The following is a 19,902-nucleotide window of genomic DNA, read 5'->3' as shown; positions in this document are numbered from 1 at the left end:
ACATACTATACGTACATATTTATATATCATTCATACCTCTGTATACACTGTATCATATGTAATTTAATTACTGCTTAACCCTCCTGTTATGTTTGTTTCTTAGGGACAGCAATAATGTTCCTGGGTCAATTTGACCCGGGCCATATTTAATTATCCAAAAATGTCGGAAACCAAAAAAATCCCAATAAACATTTTTTGTAATCTCATTATTATCTCCATTACTAACCATTTAAATCAATAGTTAGAGCAATGGTATTCTGTAACTCTCACAGATCATGGTTCAATGAGGATAACTCACACGCTTTTAATGAAAATTCATGTTAAGACTTTAGTAAATGTACATTGGAAAGACCTAAATATAATTACAATAGTTTTACATGACAGATTTTTTTTTTTTAATTTTTTTTTTTTTAATTTTTATGTAGTGATGTTGATAAATTAACATGAGACACCTCTTCTGTCACATGCTGCCCAGATTTTTAGGCTGTTTTCAGCTGGTTTGGAGGGCATATATTGCCTAAAATGTGAAATGAACCATTTTCATTTTACATGTTGATTTCACCTATTAAGCCAAGCAAAGACGTTTCATACCAAGAAAATACTTTAAACGTTTTTTTTTAGATTTTTGTACTATAAAAAGGGTCCATTTGACCCGCAACATAACAGGAGGGTTAAGCACTGTTGGTTAGATGCTATCTGTATTTTGTTGCTTTGTACCTGTGACATGCGCAATGGCAATAGAGTTATATAATATATATATAATAACAATTTTTCTCACCATCTCCTTCGATGACACGATTGCAGTGGTAGCAAACATCTCCAAATAGCTGGGTGTCACAGAGGAACACAAACAGGGAGTGAGTGATGTGGCATTAGTAGCATTATCATGTTTTATAAATCATTGGAATAATGTAATACAATGCAACACTGGCATTCTTTATCATCTGTATATATAACATGCCCCATACAATAAAAATCATGCAACAAGCACAGGCTCAGAGGCATTTTTTAAACTTCCTGGAAGAACAAGTGATGTGTGGGGAAAAATGTAAGAGGCTGACACAAAATTAAGTCTTAACATTGACTTTACACAAAGCAAATCACAATTTGGGCTGAGAGGATTTATGATATCTTCAAAATGTGAGCCACAAAGTCATACATTGTACTGCTTGTCCTCTTTTTGGTTCAGTAGGTTGTTGTTTTTCTGGAAACACTGATAAGCTTTAATGTCAAGGAGTTCATATCACTACATTTTGCATGCTACTTAACTCCACACATTTCCTTTATGTGTCTTTATTCATCACTTATCAAACACCAACACTTGTTGTAATTAAGAGTGGCAACCAATCGGTCACAATGGTGCACTTAAGAACAATCTATCAGGCTTTTCCATCATCATATCAATTAAAACAAAGGGGGGATATGTTTCTGAGAGGCAAAACATACAGTATCTGCATGTTTTAATTTCTGTTTTTTTTTATTTTTCCCAATCCCGTTGAGCGTTACCTGGTTATAGTGTGTTTCACAGTAGGCCAGACCCTTGCGTTCGTAGTGACGGTGTCCCAGGAATGGTTTCTCACACTTAGCACACACAAAATGCTGAAAACAAACCCACAGTCAAACACACATGATTAGCACCAGTGTCAGTCAGTCCATTATTACAAACATTATCAGGTCAGACCACAACCACATCACTTCAGTCCACATGTCCTTTTGCGGTGTCCAAACAGGAAACGGAGTACAAAACATGCACAGAGTAGTGAGCTTCAGAGGATGTTTTTATCCTTCAAACAGATATGCACATTCTTTACTCTGAGTATGAACTTTTACCATCTGTAAGAAGGTACAGAGACCCCAAGTGTAAATTTAATCGCTTTAAAAACTCCTTTGTGCCGATCTCTATTAGAATTTTAAATAGTAAATAGCCTGTTACAGTTGGGACAGTGTTATGGTGCTCTCTCTCTAAGATTATGCTGTGTGTTGTATGAATGTGTACTATTTATTGTACTTTTATTTGTATTGTGTTATTTATTTATGTGTTCTTGTATCATTGTAGTGATTTTTGAAGGAGCAGGTAACATGTGGAGCACTGATGTCAAAGACAAATTTCCCTATGGGGACAATAAAGTACATCATATTGTATCCTATGTGAGGGAGGAATGGTAGGATGTGACTGATAATGAGCTCAATAGTAACCAGATAAGGACCTACTATGTGTCCATGAGTTAAGTAGGAATGGCTGAGTATATAAAATCCAAAACAAAGGTTAACTTTAAGAGAATGAGGTTGTCAGTTCAATTTTCTCCCATTATTTAATGTTTGTATTCCTCAAATAAACGAAGGATTTCTTAGATTATTGTAGTGTATAGTATATATATCTGGTAATATTTTGTTTTATTTTTATTTTTTGTAATAAAAATTTACATTTTGTAAATGTGTACCAAGAAAAGCACTTTATGAGTTGTAAATTATTATAATATATATATATATATATATACACACATATACATACTTATTATTATCATTATTAATCTATGTAAAAAAAAGTAGTTCATTTGAATAAAGTAGTTCATTTGAATAATTATACCAAACTTGATTATTGGCGACTTGAGCCATACAGGTCATGCTCTGGACCTAAATGCTGGTCAGACAGACAGACATAAACTGGTGAACTTTTATATTAGTACAGTAAGGAGGGCTGGGAGATTCTTGCCAGGCAAAGACAAGGCAGACGCGGGGCAGCAGTCAACCTCAGACCAATCCTTTATCGATCCCCTCACCATGTCAAAGTGTCTCTCGCAATAAGCTCGACCACCTCGCTCATAATATGGGTGGCCCTGAAATGGGCGCTCACATACAGTGCACACATGGTGCTAGATGAGGAGGAGGGAAGACCAGAAGATGACAATAACATTTAAATATACTGAAGATAAGATGCAAATATGCGATGGAAAATAGGACACAAGGAAGAAACAGACAGAGAGCAAAGGAATGATTTTAAAGCTTGGAGACCGGGCGGCCTGAATCTAACTGTGAAGAAAGGCTGGTTTAAGATCAAAACACAGACATGGAATGATTTTGAATGGGAAGAAAAAGAACAAAACAATGGCTGATTCTATAGTTACGCCATTTAAAAAATACATGCAATATCAAGTATATTGCATCTCAGCCGGAAGTCTGTTATATTGAACGTGGAAACATTTAAAATGAACTGTTCTTTAATTTGAGTGAGAATCCAATTCGGAGTTTATGTAATGTTTCAAAGCATCAGGTATCTTGGCTCGCAAAGTTTAACAGTGAAACATCTCCGCACCTCCACATGCCATTGCTTGCCCATGGCATTAACCACACGACCCTCGATGGGCCTCCTGCAGGCGCCACAAATGGGGACACCCATCTTGTCGTGGCAGGGCAGGCAGTAGAGCTCTCCCTTCAGCTCCCTGGCATCAGCTGTCAGCTCCTTACTGTTGAGAGAAGTATATGAAACTAGATCTAGCTTTGCTTTGATTTAGGAAAGACACATTCATTTAAATGCAAGACATGGAGCATTTTCACAGTGGCCTAATGAAACATTCTGAAACTTCCCATGGAGACGGAAAGTTGTTTCTTTTTTAAGAAAGTCAAAAATAATGCTGATTTTGAAATTGTATTTATGGTACATTTGCACAAAGTGGGGGACACCGAAGACAACACATGGGTTGAAACAACAATAAGTGTAGTCAGAGAATTTTGTTTTTATAAGAAGTCATAAGACACTTTCAGTCACATATTGTCATATACAGTTACAAGGTTTGTCCACTAGAGGGCAATCTTTGGTCCATCATTGCAATACAAACTGGAAGTGCTGCTTGTTTTGAATCTTTAAAGTCTATGCTCATTTAACCAATTTCAGGATCCCTACGAAGTTTCATTTTGATTTCATCAATGAAGTAATCAAAGTGTTCATAAACCTGGAAGTACTGTGACTGTATGACAAGTAAGGAGATAGTCTGGCATAGAATTCAAGATCTGTGAGTCTGGTGTGTTTTATGGACTGAATTCAACATCATGCATTTTCCACTTGAAGCATCTAGTCTTACTATTCCGTAAATGCTCTACATAATCATAAGGAGTGGATATAAACATTATGATTTCAAGAGTGAAGTCAGTATAGAAATGTGTTGAACCTGCATTCTTTATTTTGACCAGCAAGGGGAGACTCTAATGTTTGCAAAAGCAGATCTGATTGGATTTGGACAGATGAGAAAATGAGCCTGTTTTTCCTTCTTGGTTTTAAGTCTTTGTTTCAAGTCTTCTTGAATGATTCATCATATAAGTTTTGTTAATTCTGGTCCAATTTAGAATTTATTTGCTGATAAAGAAGAATAGTAGGCAATTGGCCATGGCGACCTATAAATCAGGATGAAGACTTTAATCCAATCCAGCTATGGTCCAAATAAAGTCACTTGGTTACAAGAAACTTAAGTTGCTATGGGAAATAAGAGACTGAAAGCTCAAAAAGAAAAACAATGGGGGATGTCATGGTGGCTGCATCCCCTTTTTCATACAGTCTGTGTGTGAGATTGCCAGATATGTGTGTGTGCATGTTTACCCGCAGTTGTTGCAGTTGAAATGATCCGGGTGGTAGGGGTCATTCTTGAAAAGGAGAGGCTGCTCCTCTATAATGGCATGACACTTCTGACAGATGTACTTGCCGAGGCCACGAGCCTTCTCTCGGTTGTGACACGGACGACACAGGTGCCTGATCGGAGAGTGAGGAACAATAAGCATAAAAAGTGACAATAAAAGAAAGAAAGAGATACTGGGTAGTAGGAGCTCACCTTCCGGCATTCTTAACGAATCCAACATCAGCGAGCACGGCCTGGCAGATATCACAGCAGAAGCAGTCTGGATGCCAGCTGTTGTTCATTGCCTTGATCACACGGCCAATGATGAACTCACCTGGAGAAAAATGGAGGGCTTATAGTTCAGAAGCACACAGTTCAACAGAAACTCATAGTTAAAAGAGCATCTCCTCTCAATAGTGTCCGAATAAGAGCTTGAACCGGCAGGGTCAGGTACAAAACATGGATTGATAGTATTTTTTTCTTGTTACTGCAGTTCTTGTACTTACCACACTGGTGACAGCAAGGGGCGAACAGCATCTGGAAGTCATGTTCACAGTATTTCCTGCCTTCAAACTGTCAAAAGAAGTACAATATTTTGAACACAACTATTAAATCACCAAACCAAGCAATATGTCTCTGATCATAATGTTGACACTCTGTTTTTAGTTTTAGCTAAAACTCTGACTCAGTCAATAAAGTAATGTAATTAGAGAACACATCTTAATGACGACTGTGTTGAAAAGCTACTGCATTAAGAGCAAGTGTCGTGAAAAGTCAGTGTCTAAGTTTTTGCAAACACTTTACCCTGAAGCTATTCTATTTGGCGAAGAGGTACAGTTGAGAAGCAAGACAGAAAAAAATTTGATATTACTCAGCAACACTGACACACTGTTCAAAAAGAAAAGAAGCAAAGAAAAGATTTGAATGAGCCCCCCTTGCTGTGCTGACATCCATATTTAAAAAATAAAAGCACTTTGGAGCAGCAAGCTCGACTCAGTCAAGCAGTCAGAACATAAAGAATTGATGACCTGCAACCTGGTCAAGTTTTCTTCCCTTTGTGCTTGTGCAGCCCCAAATGCAGATGTAGGGTTTAATATCTGAATCACATGTCCAAAGTCACAAGTCCCCATGTGATTCTAGTCTGCAAGCATGACTGTATGCTGTACTGTACAAACACTCTGATAATCCCAGCAGTCATCAGTGCAGCATGGCTTCACAGTAACGCATTAATTGAAACATTACAATCAAATGTATCTACTGTACTGTACATCAAAAATAACTATGTATAGTTATCTGTTAGCATTTTATTATTATTATAAAATGATATGCATAGCACCCTTTATGGATTACAATCATATGAAATGTGCCTGTAAGTATCTCACAACATTTTATCATGATTTTATTCTGAGTCTATCTAATAAGTTAAAGCTCCTGTGAGCAATTTTCTGTTGTGTCTTAATCTTGGTACTCCCTGTGGTGAAAGCAGTACCTCTTACATTATTTTATTTGATTATTTATTAGTTTATTTGACAGGGGCCATGCAAAACAAAAACTGTCAAGCCAGAGTTAGCTATAAGCTAATTTTCATCTGTGGTCCCTGGGCAGGAAGATGGAAAAGAATGTACAATACAAATGATAAAAACATACTAGCATTTAAAACAATACATAGGCTACTCAACACAGTCCATCACTAATAACAACACATTTAAAATTACATTTCATTGTCTCTATTTTGATGCAGTCAGAGGATTAACTCAGTGACCACATGATTGTTTTTCCTTGAGCCATAATTTCAGTTTACTTTTAAAAACACTGAGGCTTGCACAGTCTCTAATGTGGGTAGGAATTGAGTTCCATTTTCCTGCTGCTCTGACTGAAAATGCAAACTATCCCAATGCAGTCTTCCTGAGTTTAGCTGAACAGTCTCCTCTTGCTGATGTCCGGGTCTCCCTAAGATTGTTCCTGCAGAGTAACACACATCTTTGCTGATTTTGTCCTGTGCAGTGTAAGTTGTGTATCCTGACAAAAAGAAAACCATCCTGCTTTCTTATAACAGTGAACTCTATGACACAGTGAGAGTATTTACTGTGGAAAAATAACAAAGAAGCACTTTCCTCAGTGTGCCGCTTACACCTACCCCCTCACAGTTGCTACCGGCATTAGAAAGTACAATGTAGGAATTGTTACTCTTGTCGCTGTTGGTCTTGTTTGCTTTTGGAGGTCATAAAGACGCATTACTGGTAATTTCAATCTGTTTCACAACCCTTTCAAAACTCCTTACTGTAGCTTTAATATCTAACTGGAACACCAGTGATGCTCTTAAACATCAACTTGAAAATGTATTTTTAGACAGAGAACAGAACAATTCCTCTCAATATTTAAAGTTCAGAAGTAGAAGCTAGTGCACATTGAAATGCAAAAATAGTACATTCCCTGTCATTCAAACTTGTTTTCTGAACACAGAAGATAAGGTAATGATCGACCGATAAAATATTTAACCAAGGCTCAGAGTGAATGTCAATCGCTTGGCTTTGAGTTTGAAATTGACTCTAATCTTAGAGACACCTTCTCTGAACAGAGGAATGCCAGGTTCCCAGGGGCCTGCTGGAGAAACATCTGGCCTTGTGTCAAAACTGGTAAACACTCAGCTTACTGGAAGGCGGGAGTTTCAACAATTCAATACTTCCCTCCTTATTTGCATCAACAGGGCTGTGTGGTTTGACACTGCTTAATTATTCTGCCCTAAGCACTGATGGCTGACTCATTTCTGTGACCACTCATGGCCATTCCAAATCTACAGTAAAAAAAAAGAAGGGTAGCCTTGAATATATTTATTACATCAGTGTAAATTTTGTAGTAAACATTTCTGAGGCTCCTCATCAGACCGCACATGCTGTCATGTTGATTGTGTGTCATGTATTTATGGTCTGCGGCAAAGGGTCTACTTTTGCAGTTGCAATCCATTAGTGTATTTAAATCTTTCACTCCCTGCATCATCCATCTTTTACTGGATGAGCTACGTCACTCTAACAACACAGCGGTAAAGACAGTGGGTTACCTCATAGAAGAGTCCCTCAGGGAACTGCTGGAAACACTGGGCGCACACAAAGCACTGCTCATGGTAAAGTTCCCCGTTACTGTTCACTATCTTCTCTGCAGGGGCGAAGCCGCTCTTGCAGCGCTCACACATGGCGTTGGCCAGAGCATTGGCCATGTTGCTGGGAAGAAAGAAACATCACAAATCAGGATCAGAGAAATACATATTAAGGCATGTAAGATATGTCATGTTAAAAGTAGAGGAAGAGAATGCAATATCTATCAATAAATTAATCATAATTCAAACAATTCAACAGAGCACATTATGACATTTACTGTCAACAGGTTTGTCAGTAGATTATTTAACTCCTGTTTTATTATAATGTATATTCAGAAGGGTTAATAATGTAATATCCGTATTTAATTTAATTTCTCATTTGTTTGACCTTTTTATTAACTTGTTAAAATGATAACTGAATGTGTAATGTCCCCAACAAGATAATTTAAAATTAATCCTTAAAGTTTGATTATTTTTTATGATGCATTTAAGTCTTTAATGTAGCATATTAAGAGGATATTGATACATTTCTCATTGATTTTTATGTCATAACTTACATATCTCTATAATAGGATATCTAACTCTAAAAGGTCACACTTCTCTTCTGTTTTGTTTTTATTTTTAGCCTCATTTCTCAAAGATTATCACTGGAGTAATGAAAACAGTCGGAACACCTAAAAGAGAAAGCAGAGAAGAGTGGGGAAAGGTTTTGAACAGCTTCACACACAATGTCTTGGTTGAATGTTTATTCTGGCTTCTCTTATCAGGGTGTGGGGATCTATGAGGTGGGAACCTACATGTTGTCTTTTTGAGAGAGAAGCTGAAGTTTCCATTTTATCATGTGCGCTGCTGGACTCAGCAGTGTGTTTGTATGTGTGGCTGTGTGCGTAGACACACAGGTTTGACAAAGGCTGATGAACAAACCCACCGAGGCATGGAGTTAAAACGACATCTGACATTAAGCGCCCCCCCCCCCCCCCCCCCCCCCCCCCCCCCCCCGTTCATTAAACAGTCTGATTTGTTTTACTGCCTCTCTGCAAAGCGTGACTGTCATATATCTTTGGGGAGGGGCCCCAGGCTAATAATTTATTTTACGAGTTTCTGGTGCCAAAACCTGCAGCACAAATACAGTCACACCCAAAGACCTGCCTGCCTCAATGTTTCTTAGAAACCTAATTATTTATGCCTCTTCATTCTGCTCACCATCATCCTTTTTTACTACACAAACAGACATAAAAAAAAGAATTGAACTCTTTTATAAGGTCAGCATGAGAATGAATTTAAATGACACTTGTATTGAAACATCTATGCGTCATTTCCTTTCACTTTCATATGGAATTCAAACTCTTCTTACACCTGGAAACACTCAACAGTCACTGGTACTGCTTCTACTTTTCAAACTGGGAGGAGGTCTTAATCCTTCTGAACACATCCAGGATTTATGAAATGTGCAAAACGTGTGTGTTAAATGGTAAGCCAGTTCATATTACCAACACTTAATTCTTGTATTTGCTGATATGAGTTACAGTTTAAGAGAAATGAAGTCATGCTCATACTAGATGGCTGATTGATACAATATGCATGTGATCAACCTGAAATAATTCTGTACATGTATAGAAGGTGTTTTGATGTCTTTAATATCTTTTGAGAAAACTATGCACAAGAGTCTGAGGTAGTATGGACACGTGAGAAGGGAAACTTATCTTTGAACTCATGACTATGTCAGCAAACCTTTCTCTATTAGGGTTGTGACATTCACGAACAAACCGAATCTCTTTAACACGAACAATAGGAACCGATTTGTAGTTGCGTGCCATTATTATTATTTTTTTTTTATCGACAGGAGATGTAAATCCTCCTCCCAGTTATTATTTCCCAGATAAAATGAGTCAACCCCAAGCTGGCTTCTTAAAAATAAATAAATACATATAAAAAGGAACTAGTCTTTTGAACGGCTCTTTGAAAGGAGCGGATCAACAAGATCCAGCTCTCTTCAAAGATCTGTAAATCCCATCTCTAATCTCTATCATAGATTTAAGCTTAAGCTAAACCTAAAACTAAAACCACCATGATACAATCATTATTACACAAATTCATTGTTCCTCAAATCCAAAATATTGAAAATTTTTGACCTTGTAGCTTTTAAAACTGCACAAATTGTGTATAAGGCAAGGAAAAATCTCCTTTCAGGAAATATTCAAAGCTTGTTCTTTGAAAGAGAGGGGGGTTATAACTTAAGATTAAAGATGGTGAGTGTTCGGACCACCAGGAGAAGTTTTTGTATTTCAATCTGTGGTGTAAAACTTTGGAACAGTCTCAATATGGAAGTACAGCAATGTCAGAACATAATCCAGTTCAAGAAGAAGTATAAAGAAATTATTTTTTTTAACTGACACAAGGAGGATGACAACTGTTGAAAATCACGAGGGGTTTACTTTTGATTGTTGGTGTAAATATGAAGATTTGACTTGTGGTAGTGCACTAGTATAATGCCAGATAATAGTAAATAAAGGGGTACGATTAGATAAGTTTTAACTTCTTCCTACTCCTTTTCACACATGTAAAGTAAAATGTTTCAGTGCTTGTTAATGGAACTGATTGATTTTGTTTCTGTATAACTATTTCTTTTTTTTCTTGTTTGTTTGTAGAACTAGATCTTTTTTTCTACTTGTATGTTGTTGTTGTTTTTTATTTTACTTTTACATGTTCAAAATAAAGACATCAAATCAAATCAAATCAATTATGAGGATGAATGCTGATACAGAGCAGCTACAATGTTAAATACCCAAATACAAATGTTTAAGAAGTTAATGAGAAGCTGTTGCAGACATAGATGTTAAAGAGGAAGAAGGAAAAAGACTGAGACAAGAATGGCTGGACCATCCGGGCTTTTCCACTTTGTTTGAAAGGTCAAAATACCAAAGTGTATCCAGGCAACACACAGACACACAAACAAGACTGTGATGGAGTTTTTCTGTTAATTTAAACTTAGTTAGAGTAATTTATGAATTAACAAGAGTTTCTCAAACTCCCAGACACTGTGCTCATCATACCCAGTGTGTATGGATTTTATTCAGTGCTGTTGTCATGTAAACAATCTGATACTGAACGTCTGTTCAGGAATCTGCACTTTAAGTTTGGTAAGTTGAAAAAAAGATGTAGGGATACCACAGCTTCCATCTGGGTTCTCCTTCACAGACTTATCAAATACATATTGTTCTATACACCCTGCCTAGACCCATATCAGACACACTGACAGCCCTGCCCTGTCCAAAGGATTTATGGGAGGAAATGATACATCCCTAAGGCATTTCCACCCTCCTATCTGCCTGGAGCACCCTGTGTGAAGAAGCTTAGGAGCAGTCCCAGGACTAAAAACAGGATAGGTTGTTGTACTCAAAACAGCAGATGTCACTGCTGTAAGAACAGTTATAAAAATGATTTAGATTGAAGAAGAAACTGTGGATAGATCATGTGAGGAAGTTGTAACTGTAGTATGACAGAAATGATCCCTCACCTGATTCCCACAAAATGCTGACTGTCAAGATAAAAGTAGAGCCAAACAGTGGCCTTGGTTCCATGATGAAGTGCTGTGCAGCATCCAGGTTCTACAAACAGTGCAGTCATTTAACTACTTTAAATCAATCATCACAGCATATTTAGCTTTAGACTGCTTTGATACAAATTCAGACATTTAACTTCACACAAAACTACTTAAAGGTACTGTAAGGAGTTTTTTGATGGTTATCAAAAAGACCTAGATTAATATTGACGCCTCTTTCTGACCTTCAAAAAGCAATACAGACAAAACTTGTCTGTTTTACCAAACAGTGGTTTGGTAAAATCAGAGTCAAAACCAGGTGCTATAAGTAATCAGCCTACGCTTTTTAATACATTCAAAATCTTTTCCTTTCATCCTCTTGAAAATGGACGCTGGTTGTCAGCACAGAGAAAGGATGTAGAGTGTCTCCTGTTCCCTCCATGTAACATTTTCTTCTTTTTCATAGGTTCTAATAGTTTTATAAATATCTGCAGACCTGAGTTTATGGCAACAAGGAGGGTAAACTGTGACCACAACATTACTAACAGTATTCTGATTATTTCAGGGTCAGTCAAGGTTTGGCTCTTAAGTTCTCTCTACTTGTAATTTAAGCTTTTAATAAATACCAGGGGTTGATTTTACATGGTGGAGGATGAGGACACTGTTATTTAAGTAAAAAGTTTATCTGTACAAATTATACAGAACAAGCAACTGACAGTAAGGAGGTCAACAAGTGGGATTACAAGCGGGTAAAAGAAGATGTGAACATGTTTGACACGCCTGGCTTTTAATTTTGAGTAATTTATTTTTAGCCCTGGACTGCATTATTCTAATCATTGTTTTAACAACATTTATTTATTTATTTATCTATCTATTTATTTCTTGTAATTATCTGATCGTTTTAACTTTCTTTGATTTTTAATTGGGATTTTTACTCTTACTTATTTTATTAGTTTTACTGTATTGATTTTTTTTTAATCTAATCTAATTTTTTTATTATTATTTTACCATTTCTGCTTTCTGTCTCTGTTCTTTTGTGAAGCACTTTGGGCTGCATGCTTGTATGTATGAAAGGTGCTATATAAATAAAGTTGAGATGAGTTTCTCCGAGGGAGCTCACATGTAGCAGATTCAAGCTTTGAAAGTTTACTGTAATGATGTCTGACATGTCATTCAATGATAAAAAATACTTGTTTTATTGGACGATGATGTAATTTTCCAACCGGTCTGTATAAATAAAGGACAGCAACATTAATTACAGACTCCAACAGCATTGCATTGTGTATTCTTCCACTAGGGAAGAGGCAACATCTCCAGTTTGTGTACATTCAAATTATAACGACAGACACATCAGGCCTAAAATGATATATGAATTTTAAAATAGCCACTTGGACCAATCAAAGATTTTCAAATACCAAACACAAGGGCTTTATTTTCCTCCATGATGGACAGAACTATCAGGTTATTATCTCATCTTACAGTCCCCCAATCATAGCTGCCCACTTGTATCACCTGAGTTCCAAAGAAAGCTTCAGAGTGAAACAAACTTGTGGGTCACCCTCAACCATGTTTTACTGCAACCTGTAATGAGGCCAGATTAGTCAAAAATACAGTTCGTATATATAGCCTTCCTGTCCGTCATGCACACATTCTTGAAATGCCAGTTGGCATATTCTACTTTGCATAACAACTCCCCCCCCCTGGCACAAAGATATCCCTTCCTGTGTGCTCCCTCCTGTGGCGCTGAGAGCTGTCCCTGCACAAACATGGCACAGAGGATAGCTTAAGCACATCAAACTAACGGGTAAAGCCAGCTATTACAATATGAGAATTCTTCACATTCTGTAACACTACAGTAAGCTCGGAGCATACACACTAATACCATGCCAGGGTATGAGTGGACTGAATTCCTATACCCACAGCTCGCCTTCCTCCGACTTTCGTACCTGCACAGTTATGATATGAGGTCATCATTGACCAAAATGTTCTGTTCTCAAACGTCCTCAGCCAATCACAGGCACTGGGAATCTAACCACAACTTCAACCTCTTTCTATGCGTTAGATAATTATGAGTTTTTTTGGTATTTTTATGGAAATTAAGAATTGAAATATGTTCTTGCTTCAAAACATCAACCATAATTTTATGAGTATCTGAACTCCATGTTTTCAGCGTTAGCAGCAGAATCCTGTTCACACCACACAGAAGGATTTCTCTGTTACAACATAAAACTGATAAAATTGCTATTAAAAAACACCACTTGGTAGCAATAAATTCCTATAATGCAACTTTTCTTCCTCTTTGTCATCTGCTAGGCCAACCTACGTTTAAGAAAACTTCAAATGGAGTACTTACAAGCGAGCATAAAAATCACAAAACTCTTTATAGACTTTGACATCGCTCTTTCGTCTCTGGGACTTGGACACCGGGACCTCTGCCTCTCCTCCATCCCCATCCCGAAGCCTCTGGTGATAACCATTCATTTCACCATGAGTCACAAGGTCTGGGGCTTCTCCATCCTCAGGTATTGACGGAGGCAAGGCACGACCGTTTATCTCCATTCTCATCTGCAACAGTCCCCCTCCTAGCACTCAAATGTGAAAGTCAACTGCTGTCTAAAAAGTAAAAACCCTCCAGTAGAAATCCTCCTTGGCTGTTCCGTGAAAGTTTCCAGATTGCACTGGGAGCTGTAATCCGGCAAGACGGAACACAGACCGAAACACTGATCAGACTGCACTGGGAGTACTCTCCCACTCTCTCACTCACTCACACACACACACACACACTCCCTCTTTCTCACATTCCCACATCAACTCTTTCTCTCCTTCTCCCTGTAACACACACACACACACACACACACACACACACACACACACACACACACACACACACACACACACACACACACACATACACACACACACACACACACCCCTCCTGTCACCCTCTCTGTCTATTCTTGGGGCAGGTTACTGACATTACAGAGCCCAGTCTGACGCCTGTCCAACCAGAGGTCAGTGTGCCATTACACACACACACACACACACACACACACACACACACACACACACACACACACACACACACACACACACACACACACACACACACACACACACACACACACACACAAAGACACAAACACTTTGCTGTATTTTCATTAATAAGTGTTTTGCATTCCTAATAGCCACAGTCAATGACTAATATCTGCCCTTGCTATCAATCTGTGTTTATGTGTGTTTAGCAGCTGTAGCTCTCAGCCCTCTGGTAGATATAACAACATGGCTCCAACTCAATATTACGCAAAGTGGGAATGTAGCACAGGAAAGCAAAGAGGCTTTAGTAGTGAGATACCAACATGACTGGAACAGAGTGGAGGATAATGTTCTGTTTATTCCAGGGGACATTTCCAGTGTGATAGCAAAATACACTGGAACAAGAACTCCAGCAGCAGGATGCAGTATTTCTGTGATAAGTTACCATTCTGATACAAAAGATGTAATACAGCTGATTCTATGGAGAATACATACAAAAGTAATTTCAACTGCATACCGGCTTCACCATTACCAAATACTCTCTCACCCCCCTACTGGTAAACCCTGTCATGTGACAGTTAAAGGACTGCTCATTTTTCCCTGACAGGATTAAACTCAGAATTTAATGAAAACACTGCATGTCTCTTTTTCCAAAATCTGTCTCAAGAACTGCTTGAACCTCTGTCTGAAACATCCCTCAGAAGTTATCCAACGCTGCAATTATAAAATGCATTAATGGTCCTCACAAATCCCACATTGGTCTAAGGCTAAGCATTCCCTCAGACTATGCGTCTTCTAAATGATAGCTCTTTATGTGGCTAAACTCAACTGGCATCTCAAATTAATGACCACTTGCCAAATCGTCAAAACAACATTAAACCAGCACTGGAAATACACCCCAGGGATACAAACATGTTGGACGCTCATTGGAGAGCAGATGCTGGGCTCAAGTGCTCATCCTACAAAATGAAGGAATGTGCAATAAATAAATACGTTACCAAAGAGTACGGTTGGTGTGTGTGTATGTGTGTGTGTGTGTGTGTGTGTGTGTATTTGGCTGAAACATGTCTGTGAGTTCTTCAGTAAAACAGTCTTCTACATGACTCCATCATTCTACAAATAGACGCCCAGTGGAGCCTCAGTTCCAAACTAGGTGCTGGCAGCTGCTGCTCTGCGTCTGTGTGTCTGTGTGTCTGTGTGTGTGTGTCTGTGTGTGTGTGTGTGTGTGTGTGTGTGTGTGTGTGTGTGTGTGAGAGAGAGAGAGAGAGAGAGAGAGAGAGAGAGTGAGTTTGTATACATAGCAGGAGCCAACTCTGCCTCCGCTAAACGGGGCTTCCAACCTGCATCAAATATCCAATGTATTCGCTTTCTTTTTCACTGAAACCCACAACATAAACACGTTCATTCTATTACATCTGTCCTCTAAACAGAAGCAGAGATGCTTTGTTGCTTTGAAACCTTCTTTTTTATTTTTCAGTTGCTCTCAAGGGGGTTTCTAGAATGAATGACAACACGCATTTCGACCGGGCACTATTTTAAGCTTTAAGAGTCTTTCTAAAACAGAACAACAACTGCAGAAAAGTCACCTGTCTTCAGCTGAGGCTGCACTGGGGAATGTTATCCAATGGGAACCAGTGTTGAGTGAGCGGGGTACAATGGGTAGGGTGGGTGCTTTCACAGGAAACACGTCTTTCCTCCTGATTACGGTCAGAGCTATAATGCAGGGTGTTGCTCCCTAAAATGAGAGCTTAAGAACTGCTCTTTGGTGTCCAGATTGTATAATATATTGTACAAAAATATGCATTGCCTGTACTTGATTAAGGCCAAATTGCCCTTCAAAATAAAAGCACTTGAATGTACATTTAAGACCAAGTAAATTAAATCAGATGAGAAAGATTTTTTCAGTGGTAAGGTGACAAGCTAGAAAGTGTCTACTCAATGAAGAAAAAGTGTTCAATAAATGTTTTGTAAACAGGAAAAGGGTGGACAGACACAGGGGAAATATCTGAATCAGAAAGAAGGTATAAAAAAATCTGACATGCCAGAGCTTTCACACTCTGGCCTCTGGAGCATCCTAAGCCTACAAAGGATTTAGTAGCATGTGATTTTGTCCTTGAAAAATATTGCACTTAAAAGATCCTTGAGGAATAAAATAAGACATAATCTTAACTACAGTATTTTAAACCTTATTATTTAACAATCAGGAATGGTGAATAGTGAGATATGCCTGAAAGAGAGCGTGAACAAGAGAAGAGAGTGAATGTGAGTGGCTATATGAATGCCAACCTGAGCTTAAAAATGGCCACAGCAACTGTCAGCAGCAGAAATAGTGTCTCTGGTGCATTCCCTCCACAGGACAGGATTTAGAGACTTCCTCATGGGGACATTAAAGGTCACAAGAGAGGTCATAATGCAGGTCATTGATGGTGACAACTTGCAAGATGAGGAGGAATATTTACTGTTGAAGTGAAATGACCACTGAAGTTAGCAAGATAAGGCTGGTGGTTTTCTAACAGAGGGGTAATGTGTATTAACAGTCCTTTTGAATGTGGGCTGGGGTCTCATTAGTAGGAAGTTTTTTGCCAAAACTCAACAAGCACTCATCTGTTATCTGTTTATTTTGCTCTATGTTTAAAGGGTGGGTCAGGCTGTGAAACCTGTAGTATTACCCATTCTCATATACCCATTAACCCTCCTGTTATGTTTGTTTCTCTGGAACAGCAATAATGTTCCTGGATCAATTTGACCCGGGGCATTTTCAATTATCCAAAAGTGTCAGAACCCCAAAAAATCCCAATACACATTTTTTAAAAATCGAATTGTTAACTCAATCATTAACCATTGATATCAAGATTTAGTCCATTGGTGTTCTTTAATTCTCACAGATCTTGGTTCAATGAGGATAACTCAACTTTTCATAAAAAAATAATATATACATTTTTTTTAATGTAAATTGGAAATCCCTGAATATATATACAGTAGTTTCACATAACATTGATTTTTTTTAATTTTATTTTACATTTGGATTTTTTGATTTTTTTATGAAGTGATGTTGATAAATTAACACGACTCCTCTTCTGTCACATGCTGCCCAGATTTTTATGCAGCATTTAGCTGTTTCGGAAGGCATATATTGCCTAAAATAGACTTAAAAAAGGGTCAATTTGACCCGCAACATAACAGGAGGGTTAAGGAAGCAAAATAATTATCTTCAAATGGTTGGGCAATACATATTTAAATAACTTGACTTAAGGACGTAATGCAAAAATCAGCAAGTATGAAAAAACGAATGTTACAATGTTACAATTTCATTTAGCAGAAGAAACCTCAATAGCATCATCATCATCATCATCATGCCACAAACATTTGATAACAAAATAATTTAACACTAAAATGTGAAATGTGCAGGTTCTGGCAGACGGAACAAATCAAACACACCCTTCCCAAACACACCAACACTCCTCCTCACGCACTGTGTCAACAGCAACCATGGCAACAAGGACATAAGGGCTGTTGGGCAAAATAATTTTTCCTTTGGCAAGACAGAAAGAAAGAACACACAAGTGTGTAACACTTAGTGACACACTGATTCAGTGACTGCGCAAACATAATTTATGACTAACATTTCCTCTTGTTGTGCACTTTTTGTTCCTGTTTGACGCCCTCTTGACCGGCACCATCAAGGGTCTTTTTCTACTTAACTCCACAGACAGCCTGGAACATGCCGGCCAGAGGAAAACAGTAATATATCATATCTCATAACACCCCAATGCATGCAGACAACAGTCCTAATTGAGGTATTTATTTTTCCACATTTTGCATGTGGAAGTTTCCTTTACATTTTGAAAACCATGTTGTGTTTTGTACTCAAGACAGCGTTGTTAATTAATGAGGTTTGGAATCGAAAGGGAGGGAAAAAAACATAAGCTTAGTGGATCTAGGATCCTGCTACTAATTTTTACATGGTAAGCATCATTAAACAATACTCAGTATACATTTCAGGCTGCACAATTCAAGATTTACAAATGCAAAAGTATGGGGAAAGTATTTTTTTCCAATTCATACCTATCATTTTTTTTAAAGGTCATGTATGCAAGAAAAATATCCTGCTAGTTTCCATGGCTTTCAATATCCTGTCACTACATATTTCTACTGACTATTCAGGTCTTACAGTTTATGAAGCGGCTCTGCAGTGGCAAATATTTCTTTATAGAGAGATTTATGAATGTTTCTCAACCCTCCTGTTATGTTGCGGGTCAAATTGACCCTTTTTAAAGTCTATTTTAGGCAATATCTGCCTTCCAAACCAGCTAAATACAGCATACAAATCTGGGGAGCATGTGACAGAGGAGGTGTCGTGTTCATTTATTAACATCACTTCACGCTATATAAGTACAAGTCCATTTACTTCATAAAAATAAAAACAAATAATAAATTTAAAATGAAATTTTAAAAAATGTATTTTGTGTCAAACTATTGTATTTATAATAAGGGCTTTCCAATGTACATTAAAAAAAAGTTTAACTTTAATTTTAGTGAGTTATCCTCATTGAACCATGATCTGTGAGAATTAAAGAACACCAATGGGCTAAATCTTGATTTAAACGCTTAGTAATGGAGTTAAAAATTAGATTTTTAAAAAGTGTATTGGCATTATTTTGGGTTCTGACACTTTTGGATAATCAAATATGATCAAATTGACCCAGGAACATGATTGCTGTTCCAGAGAAACGAACATAACAGGAGGGTTAAAAAGAACAAACCTTGATGTGCTATTAAATTTATATTTGAAAACGCAACTAAACAGAATTCCTGTTTCTTGTTTTTTGTCATAGACTGTATAATTAATGGATGTAGTATCCGTGACGTCACCCCTCTGTTTCTGAAGCGCTGTTTGGAATCCAATCTTCGTCGGGAACCATATTGGAAATGCTGAACTCAACCTGACTGCTGTTGATCTAGTGTGAGGTAAAGAGGCGGGCTTTGAGCCTCCTAGCCAACAGCTACAGTGTTCCCACCTGTCAATCAAGCAGCTGTGCCTCTCATAATGGAACACACGTAATCTTAATATCTTGGAAATTGCTGCGTTATGAAAAAATCCAACCCCCGTACAGTGTGCGCCGATCGAGAAAAGAGCTATCCAGACTACACTCATTTTTGTACCAGGTTGTAAACATGTTTATTTCTGCTGTAAAGATCTGCTTTTTTGAATTTGTGTGTATGTGGTTTCTGGTACTTCCAGAGCCAAACCTCAAGCGGCTCCTCGATGAACTGCAGTTTTTATCACTTCTACACTGGCTTCAATTCTCCCCGCTTGGTTTTTGTTCAAGTTAAGAACATGGAAGTTATTATCTTGCCAACACTTGCAGGGGTTTCTTTTAACTGATTGTAATCATTATCATTAAGAACAATAGCTTGTCCACGCATCGTTTATAAAGAGGTAGATCATACTGATTGTCTTTAGGCAAGTACTGAAATAAAGTCAGGATTTAAGACTTAGGTTATCAGTCCAGATTTTGACTTTTCAACCACTACTCTTCACATACTGTATGTGTTTGTGCAAAACTGTAAATAGACTCTACTAACATAGAGCTTTCTTCTGACTACATGTCACATTCACACATCAC

The 19,902-nt window shown here is 37.8% G+C and overlaps 1 protein-coding gene across 4 annotated transcripts in view; it reads right to left on the bottom strand.

Moving 5' to 3' along the window:
• The window catches only part of LOC117819953 (LIM and senescent cell antigen-like-containing domain protein 1), a 35,515-nt gene that overhangs the window by 3,752 nt on the left and 11,861 nt on the right, over positions 1–19,902 (bottom strand). For 3 of the 4 annotated variants that reach the window (XM_034693506.1, XM_034693507.1, XM_034693505.1), the window contains exons 2-8: positions 7,666–7,825; positions 5,114–5,180; positions 4,821–4,941; positions 4,592–4,741; positions 3,314–3,464; positions 1,507–1,599; positions 779–827 (exon numbers count right to left, since the gene is read on the bottom strand). In XM_034693506.1, the coding sequence (XP_034549397.1) occupies positions 779–827; positions 1,507–1,599; positions 3,314–3,464; positions 4,592–4,741; positions 4,821–4,941; positions 5,114–5,180; positions 7,666–7,825 (791 nt within the window). Of the gene's footprint in view, positions 1–778; positions 828–1,506; positions 1,600–3,313; positions 3,465–4,591; positions 4,742–4,820; positions 4,942–5,113; positions 5,181–7,665; positions 7,826–13,595; positions 14,004–19,902 lie in introns of those variants that run through there. The other variant, XM_034693504.1, reaches the window with a different exon arrangement.

This window comes from Notolabrus celidotus, chromosome 10, assembly GCF_009762535.1.
Source record: "Notolabrus celidotus isolate fNotCel1 chromosome 10, fNotCel1.pri, whole genome shotgun sequence".
In the NCBI taxonomy this organism is placed as follows: domain Eukaryota; kingdom Metazoa; phylum Chordata; class Actinopteri; order Labriformes; family Labridae; genus Notolabrus; species Notolabrus celidotus.
The sequence above is the reverse complement of the archived record's forward strand: the minus strand, read 5'-3'. Positions and strand labels throughout refer to the sequence as shown.